This window comes from Eptatretus burgeri, chromosome 8, assembly GCF_056783735.1.
Source record: "Eptatretus burgeri isolate ZD-2024b chromosome 8, Ebu_testis_v1, whole genome shotgun sequence".
In the NCBI taxonomy this organism is placed as follows: Eukaryota; Metazoa; Chordata; class Myxini; order Myxiniformes; family Myxinidae; genus Eptatretus; species Eptatretus burgeri.
The window spans coordinates 66,769,635-66,781,154 of record NC_140968.1 but is presented as its reverse complement, the minus strand read 5'-3'; the positions used below and the strand labels follow the sequence as shown (position 1 = coordinate 66,781,154).

The window sequence follows — 11,520 nt, the reverse complement described above, 5'->3', positions numbered from 1 at the left end:
CATACTTACCAATATAACTGATCCATAAGAACTCTGGCTATTGTGTGCGATGGGTTCCAGATTCATGACAATATTACACACACATATATGTATATATTGTTGTGGTTACCAAATTCGCAAACCACCATTCAGGTCCCTTAGGTGAGATATCTCGGTAAGTATATGTGTAGTTAGGCCCAAACCCGTTGTCTAGTGGGAATACATGTCATTCATGCGTGCTGCGACTCTTCAGGATAGCCGTTTTTCTTTTACTATCTTTATTTTGGACCAACCGCCATTGTTACCACCACCAACCACAACATCAACCACCCACCGTGGCGCCGCTTCACGTCACACCTCGCAACCGTCGCATCGCCACCGTTCTTGCGCCGCCTATGGGTACCGGTGTTGGATTCGTGCAGGGCGCGCGCCGAACAGCGTGTACAAAACCACGGATTTTCAGCTCCAAAAACGGATCAAAAACGACACACGCCCACTTTCGTTCCGTCCAATCGGTGAGCGAGGGGCGATTTGGCCCCGCCTCCAGGGCGTTGGAGGGCGGTCGCTATATGCAAATTTATGGATCAAAATGCATTCACGCCCACTTTTTCTCGGGCCAATGGGGAGCGAGGTGAAAGGTCGAAGGCAGGGGGTCAAAAGCGAAGCCACGGGGCTTATATAAGCGACCGCGTTCGTCAATAGAGAGTTAAGACTTCACAGTCGGTGGAGTTGGGAAGAAGAAGCAAGAAGGAGTTGGTCGTCGTCGTGTGCGTTGGAGTCGGAGCGAAGAGGACGGAGCTGTGGAGAGGCGGCGAGGGCAGACGAGGGGGTGCTCGCGTCGTGCCGGGAGCTGCACACCAGGGAGGCCGACGGCGCGACCTGGCCGAGGTGGAGACGCTCGTCGCGGGACTCGAGGCAGAGTAGAAATCCTCCTTTCCCCCGAGCATCAGCATCCCCCTCCTGTTTCCCCCCCGCGCTGAGATAGTGCGACCAAGGGGGCCCCTTTCCCACCCCCTACCAGACACTGTCCGCGAGGCCCGCGGAGTTGAGGCACCATCGCCGCTCCGCGTCTCATCACCAGACGGGTAGGCCCGACCCGGTCTCGGCCTCAGGCCCGCCTCATCCTTGAGGGTGTTCTTTTCCTTGGTTTTGGGTATGTGTTGTCGGCGCCGTCTGTGAAGTAAAATTGTATAAGTGTTGCCGTGTGCTCGCGTAATCGGTGTTAGATTTGCATTGTCGCATTTGCTTTTTGTGTAAAATTGCATTGTGTTTCTTTTCCTTTTCTATGTGCTTTTGGTGGAATTGAATATGTGTGCTTTCCGTTCATCGCGAATAAATGTGCTTTGTGTTGAACTGTTTCCCGCTTCGCTTCGTCATTTCTTTCATTGAATCCTCATCTTGCTTCACGGAAAGGGTTGGTAGTGGGCTGAATACGCCCGATAATTAATCGAACCGTCGAGGTCGACGAATAACACCGCTCGGTTATCCCGATAGTACGGAACGGGTCGCTTAAGTGGCCCGTGTCCGAAGTCAACCTGCGGCGAGGTGCGATCGCCCGGTCTACCCTCCGTGTGGGTACTTAGGTAGGTCGAATTTGGCGAGCAACCCTATCCCACGCGGGGGCCGATTGGCTCGATCGCGGTGAGACCGAAAGGTCCACCCGTGACTGGTTCCCGGCGTTAGTCCGAGAGGGTCACGACTGGATTGTCCGTCCGGTGGGCGACGTGCTGTGATTCGAGTTACGTGGCCGTCAGCACGCCGGCGGGCGCGAATCCGTAACAATATATATATATATATATATATATATATATATATATATATATATATATATATATATATATATATATATATATATATATATATATATCATCTTATACAATGCTGCATTGGTTGGAAACTTCTGTACCGTGACATGAAGATAAACTGTCATTTAAAGACGCGTGGCTCAGGTCCAGGATGAAAACTTGGAAACCACCAAAGTATTGACTCGTGCCCCATCTGCTGGCATTTTCAAACGTCGGGAACATTATGCTGCCGTCTGGTCGCTGAACAGTACACGGTTTGACCGGCTCGGTTATTGCTCTCATTATGAAAAAAGGTACAAGACCAATGATTTGTCATAAAATGTCATGAGAAACCTTCATACGGTCATTTCCATATGCTCAGTCCCCCCCAGGCCCCACTTGCTGAAGGGTATACTTCTTGGAATGGCCACCATGAATCCCACCACCTTGTGAGGCCGCTTGGTGGAAACGGTTCTTCGGTCCAAGTTAAAATCCATTCATAAGATTCATTGTGTTGGATAATTCGCTCAGTGAAGAGTGACTGTGAGGGACACTCAACCCTGATATCATGAGTTTGCTCCTCAAAATAATTCATGGATTTGTCTATAATTATGGCACGGTGCATCGGTGGGTGGTGCATCGTGGAGCACGCTGCATCGTGGAGCACGGTGCATCGGCGGGTGGTGCATCGTGGAGTACGTTGCCATTTGCAATAATAATTGATTGTCCCGTCTCGTGCTGTGGACGTTGACGGTACAGATCGTGCACTTTTCACAAGAATAGACCTCCAACCAGGACCATTCCTGCTCTGATAACACATCAAGGCCTCACCATGTGACCTTTGAGAAAGGTTTACAAAATGTGACCTTTAATAAGAACAGAGGCTTACTCAGTGAGCTTTGCAACTGATGATGAGTGAAAGGTGAAAAACAACTTCCTGAAGATCGTGATGTTGAACCAGCAGTCCAGCACAATGTTGGGAAGGCGGGGATGTGGAGGTCAAGAAAAGGTCAAACCCCCTCCCCAGTCCCCATGAAACATCTCCCTCCTCGTCTCTCCTTCACCCCATCCTATTCACCCCCCCCCCCTCTCTGACAGTTTGACCCAATGCGATCAGTCCAACGAGGGTTCCGAGAAGGCTGCTCAGTTGGGAGCACGGCTGTGTGACAATCGCTCGTGTGCCGACCTCAGCACGATGTGAGCCACGTGCCGCGACCTCTCGCGTCCTGGGACATGCGGTCCGCGCCGCTTTGCGCGCTCTTGGGGGTCGCGCTCACCCACTGTGCCTTGACAGCCACGCCGTGTGCTTGGAGAGGCAGGTACGTGCGGAGTATCGTCTGTTGTATCTCCAAAGTACGTACGAACTTACTGCTGTGGTAGCTACCACGTTGTTCGTGTGTGACACGGGGGTACCAGGAGTTGCCTGATGGTCTCTCTTGCTGTTGGCACTTTGAAGAAATCTAATTTTATTGTTTTTTTTCTATGTTTTTTTTTGTGGAGGCCTTAAACTCTTCGCTAGTCCCACTAAAGCATGGGGTCAGGGGTCATTTAATACTACCTTTTACATAACATAGCGACAAAGGTTTCGGCACTATCTACATACAGCAATGTTTTTTTTTTGTTAATCCAAAAAAGTCAAAATTTGTCTTTTCAATTTGTTTTTTTTTTCGCCGAAAACACTCCCCGGCACTCACTGATGAACATCTGGAAGTTTGACGAAGACCCGTTTGGTCATCTCTGAGATTAATGGTGACATACAGACAGACAGAGACAGACAAACATCTCTCTTATAGTATAGATTTGGAAGGTGTGTGCGTGTGTGTGTGTGTGTGTGTGTGTGTGTGTGTGTGTGTGTGTGTGTGTGTGTGTGTGTGTGTGTGTGTGTGTGTGTGTGTGTGTGTGTGTGTGTGTGTGTGTGTCGTTGATTGGTATCTACATATGGGGGTTTCAGAATGTGGAATGGAGCTTTCCCAGGGTGGGCTCAAAGTATCGACCTTCATTTCAGTAAGGGGTCACGATTCACGGACCAAGTTGTGAAGTTTCCTGTTCTCAAAGTTTTGTGCCGAGGGTTCTCTTCAGGATCGTTACTGAGCCCAGGATGGCTTCCAACTGTAGTTTGTTTGTAGTAGTGTTCCCAGGGATGGTTTTTAATATCTCTGTGAGGTTCTTTGTCATCACTGGTTCAACTTTGACATTCTTCAGCTTCCAGGATATTTTCACTTTATGCTCGAGGTTTTGGTATTTGTTCATTTTCTTGATTTCTGCATCGTTAGTCCAAAATCACTTCTATTAACACCTCAACTAGCAATGCCTTCTTCTTTTTTTTTGGGACCTAAGTATGGTATCTGGTCGCAATGCTTTGTTTTCGATGTTCACTCCTGATGGGATAATGAGGTTGTACGTGAGCGGTACTTCAATGTTTTCAGTGATTGCTTTTCGTTCATTTTCCCACAAATTTTCTGGAAATGGAATATCAAAGTTTTGGCAGATGTGCCAATGGATTACTTTACAAACTCTGTTGTGTCGTTGTGTGTACAGATGTTCTGACACGTGTTTTTTTTTTTTTCGTTTTCGGTCATTAAGCATCACATCATTTTCTTTGCTAACCCCACCTCCACCCCTCACCTGCCTTTTTTTCCCCTACTCTCCCCCACACTTTTCTGTCACTCTGTCACCTCCTTGCACCCCCCCCCTCATAAAATGCAGCACTCTCCTCCCACACGTCTGTTGCTCTCTAACTATGTGTGTGTGTGTCTCATGCAGTGAATAGCAACGTTTGGTGAGGTAGCTCTGCTCACCTCCCCCCTAACTCCCCTGCCCTCATTCTCTCTGCCTCCCCTTCCTCCTCTCACCCTACATTTTCCTCCTCTCTCTCCCTCCATCTTTCTCCACTCCCCCACCCCACGCCTTCCTCTCACTTTATTGACCCCGTCAGCGAAGCGATGATTTTATTTGCTAGTGTCATAAATAAAATGGGGTTCGTGTGGGTCTGTGCTCTATTTATCATGTGGTACCCAGGATGACCTGCTGCGATCACTGTGCTACTCGTGCCCATATGGAGTGGACCACCATTTCTTTACATTCCTTAATGACATGAATGATTCCCTTTTACTGCCTCATCTCTCCTTCGCAAGATGTTTCGACGCAATTTTAATACCTGTACAGAACCAACAAACTTTTTTACACACACACACACACACACACACACACACACACACACACACACACACACACACACACACACACACACACACACACACACACACACACACACACTATCCTGAATATGAGGTAGTGCTCAGAGCGGTTCTATTACTATAACTTCAGAAACACTAATTTCTTTTGTACAAAGGTTGAATTGCCCTTTCTTGAGAGATATGATGATGATGATGATGATGATGATGATGATGATGATATCAATGCTATTAATTGTTGCTTTTTCATTCTCAAACAAGTAGTAACCCTTCAGACTCCATTATTAGTAGTTGTTTGGTATAATGTAAACGGATCCCAATGTGTTACACAAACATAATGATAACATCCTTTTTCTTCTTTCGTCGAACCCTGATCCCTTGTGTTGTACATTAGTGGCCTGGCACAGCAATATACCTCCGGGGATTGTGCACCTCCAGGTGTTACACAGGTTACCCTGCAGTGCTCGCGTGGCACAGTGGAATGGCTCTATCCAACCGGTGCTCTTCGCGTAAAGTTCTTTCCACTCACTGGAGCATCGAGCCAACATGGTGGTCCTACTATTTGCTTGAAACCCTTCACCGGCTCTCACGGAGCGGTACTCTCCATCGAGACATCTGAACACCTGAAGCGTGTCATCTCTCTCGATGACACGGTGCCTGGTGACAAAGATATATTTTGCCTGGGTAAGGAGGCGGTTTCTAGTAACGATGGTGCTGTGGTGATGTTTATTCAAGCGACACCACAGACAGACATTAGCCGGAGAATTGCTGCCTTCCACTTCGAGCTGTGGCCCGGCTCGCTTGGATTGAAGCCTATCCTGGGGACGGATGGCAAACGAGAATCTGAAGGTAATGAAACTTTTCTTCTTCTTCACCTGGTGGACATGTTTATTTTAAACATTGTTGTAGCAACTGTACAAGTTCCACCGATCCAACCTCCTCTCCTTCCCATGAAAGTTCACTTTGCTGAAAGGGCAACAGAGCCCTGTGGTTGCAGACATTTGCAACCTTCTTCTTTAACAGGCTCAATTATTCCCATGCTCTTGTGGGGTTGGCTGGGGGAAGCTTTTGGCCCAAGTGTTTCACGAACTGGCTGGCCAGGCCTGAAGTTAGACTTGGCTAATTAATTTGGAATTTGCTTAGAGTGGGATCTTTTACGTCCACCAACTAATGCCGGCAAGCAGGACACACTGTTTATAGCCCCTATCACACCTTGACGATTTAGCCAGCGTATGCCGATTTATGAAAATTTGTCTGAAATTCTGGCACACGTCCAATACGTTATGGGTAAGTTTTGTACACGTTAAGAGCACGCTGAAAAACACCTGCCATACGTCGTAGTACGCTGGCTTTAAACGTTGCACTTTTAGGTTGTCCTCAAATTTTTGCATGCTTGAAATTTTACGACGTATGCCGGCGTATGACTCGCACGTTCCGCTACGCTGGCCATAAGTTGTAGGCACGTTATGCGATCGTTGACACATGTCGACACACGTTACTTGTAAGTTACTCATAAGTCGAAATACGTCGAGGTAATGTTTAGCGTACCCGAAACTTATTTCTAACCTATGAGTAACGTTTTGTAAGCACGCTATACGAACGTTGTTCACACTTCGTAACATGTTACTTAAAAGTTCCTCATACGTCGAAACACGTCAAAGTAATGTTTAGGGTACCCGTGACTTATTTATAACCGATGAGTAACGTACTTGGGAATTATTTGTAAAGCATGTCCTACGCACAAATACGTATGTAGACATATTTGACGTCTTCAGAACGACCACAGAACTTACTGAACGAGTTTCTAACTTACAGATACCGTATAATGGCGTATTGGCAGCGATTAGGGGAATTGGTATATAAAAAGGGGCTTCGCAGGAGGAACCCGTCTTTTTTTTTAGACTTCGTGGTGAGTACATGTTGATGTCATTCCGAGAGGTGGAGGACACGGCAAGGCTGAGACGACAATACCTACCTGTCCTCGAACATCAACATGACCTCATCGAGTTGACACTGCACCAGTTGCGTGCCAATAGAGCCTGGAGAAGAAGACGTGAACGGAGGAGAAGGAACTGGGTCAGACCATGGATCGGGAGGCGACGCCATTACGCCATATGTGACCAGCTCATGGTGGAACTCCGTATCGAGGACCATGCATCCTTCATCAACTTCCTGCGAATGCCCCCAGCGATGTTCGACGAGCTGCTAGCCAGAGTGGGTTCAAGGATAACCAAGCAGTACGCCTTCTACAGGGATCCGCTTGAGCCTGGCATGAGGCTGGCACTGAGCCTGCTGCTGTTGGTGCCGTGACTGTAGTGCTGTGGAAGCGATTTAACTTGTTCAATGAAAACGATTTCAATTGCCGAGCACCAGCGTCCAAAAACAATAGGCGAGTGACAGGCATTTATTAAAAGTGAAGTTGCAGCCTATGAATAGAAAACCTCACGTAATCCTCGACGATACGCTGCCACGCTATGCATACGTTAGATTATCGTTGGGCATAGGTTGTGGACGCCTAAAACACGCTAATCAATCGTTGGTATAACTTATCTACAAGTTATCGAAGCGTTCTGTGTTCATTACTAGTACATTATGCATTTGTCCAAGTCGTTTTGAATACTTTAAAAACTGAAACAAAAAAATAGTTCATCGTGGGAATGAGAAAAAAAAATTAGCCGAAAAGAACATCGAACAATGGTGGAAAGTAGTCTCCTATTCGTGGACGCAACGAGGATCCATCATCACCCACACCCTCCCCATCACACTCACCTACAACTACTTACATGGACCTACTACTACTGACACACTCACCTAATACTACTACTACTGATACTACTGACATTGACATCTACTCAACATGGAGTCTGGAACACTGACGGGTTCCGCTTGTGAAGCCCATTTGTATATGCCAATTCCCCTAAACGCTGCCAAATCACCATTATACGGTAGATGCAAGTTAGAAACACATTCAGTAAGTTCTGTGGTCGTCCGGAAGACGTCAATCAAATTCGTCTACATACGACAATGTGCGTTTGAGATACGTTACACATAGGTTCAAAGCATGTTACTCATAGGTTCAAAATTAAGTTTCGGGTATGCTAAACATTACCTCAACGTGTTTTGACTTATGAGTAACTTACAAGTAACGTGTGTCCGATGTGTGTCAACGATCGCGGAGCGTGCTGAGAACTTATGCCAGCGTATGCGGAACTTGTGAGCCATACGTCGAGTACGTCGTAAAATTTTCAGCATGCTTGAGATTTCACGACGTACTAGACGTACCACGGAATATGACAGCGTACTTTCTCGTTTTTCAGCGTGCTCCTAACGTATACACAAATTACCCATACCGTATTCGACGTGTGCCGGCACTTTACACACATTTTTCATAGGTCGGCATACGCTGGCTAAAGCGTCAAGGTGTGACTGCGATGTTTACACTTCCAATTTTCAGGTGGTTACGATTTAAAACTGCTTGCGGCAGGTTTTTAACAGAGAATGCCACGAGTTCGTCGGCGATACGTGCAGCCTGCTCTGCCTAAGTTAAACTATCGTTGGGCATAGGTTGTGAACGCCGACAACAGGCTAAGCATTCGTTGGTATAAGTTATCTATAAGACAACGAAACGTTCTGTGCCGATTACTAATATGTTATGCATACGACCAACACGTTATGAATACGATCAAAACTTTAAAAAAAAAAAACTAGAGGGGGAGCACTCGGGAGAGTGCAAAACCTCCGCCGCCAATACTGCTGGGTCACTCAAGTGAACCTTATATGTTATTCATTAAATATGATGTCAACAGTGCTGACAGTTATAGTTCTTTTCTCCATTTTTTTGGTGGGGTGGGGGGGGTGGAAATCACTTAAAACATGTAAAAATGCAAAAAAAATTTGAAATTTTGTTGAAAAAAAAGTTGCAAAATTTTTTTTCTCGAACAATTTTTTGGGGGGGGGTTGGAAATCACTTAAAATATGTAGAAATGCAAAAAAATCTTTTTTTGGGGGGGGGGGGTAACAATTTTTTTGGGGGGGGGGGGTTGGAAATCACTTAAAACATGTAAAATGCAAAAAAATGTTTTTTCTCAAACAATTTTTTTGGGGGGGGGTTGGAAATCACTTAAAATATGTAGAAATGCAAAAAAAATTTCTCTAACAATTTTTTTGGGGGGGGTGGTTGGAAATCACTTAAAACATGTAGAAATGCAAAAAAAAATTCTCTCTATTTTTTTGAGGGGGGGGGGTAAAAAAAAAACTGGAGGAGGGGGTTGGAAATCACTTTAAACGTATTATTTTTCTTCTTCTTCTTTTTCTTCTTCTTCTTCTTCTTCTTCTTCTTCTTCTTTCGGCTGCTCCCTTTCAGGGTCGCCACACTTAAAACATGTAGAAATGCAAAAAAAAAATTGTCTAACAATTTTTTTTGGGGGGGGGGTAACAATTTTTTGAGGGGGGTTGGAAATCACTTAAAACATGTAGAAATGCAAAAAAAAAATTTTCTCTATTTTTTTGAGGGGGTGGTAAAAAAAAAATTTGGGGGGGGGGATTGGAAATCACTTAAAACATGTTTTCTTCTTCTTCTTCCGGCTGCTTCCTTTCGGGGTCGCCACACTTAAAACATGTAGAAATGCAAAAAAAAAAATTTTTTCTCTAACAATTTTTTTGTTTTTTTGGGGGGGGGGGACCAAGTGCAAAATTTAATGGCATGATCCTTGGATCATACCTAACCCCCCCCCACCAAGTTTCGTCGAAATCCGTCGAGGAGTTTTTCCGTTATACTGTTCACAAACAAACAAACAAACAGAAAGGGGTGAAAACAGTAACCTCCATCCATCTTCGAAGATGGTGGAGGTTAAAAAACCTCAAAACTTCAACGTACGCCAACGTTTTACATACATATTTATACGTTGCCATTGCTGGCTAAAACGTCAAGGTGTGACAGCGCCTTAACATCCATCCGAGGGACAGCATGCACATTGATGATTCACCCTGCCTGTGAAACACTGAGATTGCAGTTTAGAGCTCGGTTGGGATTTGATCTCAGGCTCAACAGCTTGGAGGCGAGTGTGTGTACCTCTCAGCCATCCTGACAGCTATACTTGCAAACATTTGCAATCATTATCATAAATGCACCTTTTATGCAATTCCTGTATGATGAAGGCAGCCTGTGTTTTTATACCAAGGTATCCATTATTATACTCCCTTCTTTGAACAAATTTGACTGAGGTCTTCGCATTGTTTCATTAATAGTCTGGTTGACGGTTGGTTTGGCCAAAGGCTGCTTTTATGACATTCCACGTTACACTTCCCATGAGGGAAGACAGGGTAGGGGGATGGTAATTCCATTTGAACCTCCAGTAGGGACAATGCCATGCTCACCAGTTTGTGTGCCCAGCTGGTTGGTCTAATTGCAGAGCCCATGTGGAGTTAAGCTTTGGTATGAAGCCCACTCAAGGGTAGGGAGAATTTTCTGGGAGATTTCAAAACCGAATGTCTACAAGGATTTGGGTGTGAGCATATAGGTAGTAGAGGAGTGCGAGTGGGAGTGGGGGGGGGGGCTGTACTTCGATAACATAGATTTTTCTTTCATCCAACACTGAAAAAGTGGGTGATATCTTGATGAGCTTCATGGATTATGGCAGTTTCATACATTATTAAGTAGGTGATGCTGTGATTAATAGCTCACAGTATAACACAGGTATCACACATGTGAAACATTAATGTTGGGAGGCAGTGCATGTTTTGGAAATGCTGCCCATGTTGTTTACAAACCACTGTCTTCAAGGGAATGTAAACAGAAGACCTTTATAGAGTCACTGCATGATCCCCACCCTGATTTTTAGGTCATTCCTGCAGGCACTGCCTTGAGGGACAATATTGTTTGTTTATATTCATTACTTCAGCAATTCATTATCTATTATGTACTATCTACTCACTTTAATCTGTAGCTTAGGAGCTTGATTGAAGCTGAGAAGGAATGGAAGAGAAATAATACAGAGATTACAAAAATGGCGAAAGACATAGGAGAATGACCAACTCGAGATTTCTTCTGAGAACATTAAGGCTCAGAAGGCTAATGTTTCAACCACAGAGTAGCTTTCAGCTGGGAGCAGGATAAATCTCTCAATAGGGAGCGTTCAAGGGAATGGAGGTCATGTGGGGAGAGATGAGTCCATGCCCCAGGAAAGTCTCTGCCAAAAATGCTGTGAGACCTTCCAGCTTAACTTGCAACCTTTCCGTGGACCAGTTGGTTGTGGCCCTCCAGTTTTTGTCATTTTTCAATCACTGCATTATGTGAAAGTGATGTGTCGCAACTACACTCAGTTATTCTCTTATTAGAAGGGAAGTTTTTGTTAAGTAGATGTTTTCTGAACTTTTTGTTTTCAGATGTCTGCCGACCTTGCAGCCGTGAAGAAATGCTAACGGCAGCCTGCACAAGTGAATTCGGTAAGTCAGTTGGAATAGTCTGCATCAAAGTTACCCATTGTAGTCGAGCCATCATATTTAATGGAATTAAGCTGAATGTCATATTGCGATGGTACAGCTTCGTAGTCTTTTTTTTCTTC

The 11,520-nt window shown here is 45.3% G+C and overlaps 1 protein-coding gene across 1 annotated transcript in view; it reads left to right on the top strand.

The window, feature by feature from the left end:
• The first annotated feature begins 2,841 nt into the window (after positions 1–2,841).
• The window catches only part of LOC147021939 (meteorin-like), a 15,362-nt gene continuing 6,683 nt past the window's right edge, over positions 2,842–11,520 (top strand). The window contains exons 1-3 of the mRNA XM_085892389.1: positions 2,842–3,082; positions 5,352–5,806; positions 11,342–11,401. Of these exons, the coding sequence (XP_085748515.1) occupies positions 2,997–3,082; positions 5,352–5,806; positions 11,342–11,401 (601 nt within the window). The 5' untranslated portion in view covers positions 2,842–2,996. The remainder of the gene's footprint in view (positions 3,083–5,351; positions 5,807–11,341; positions 11,402–11,520) is intronic.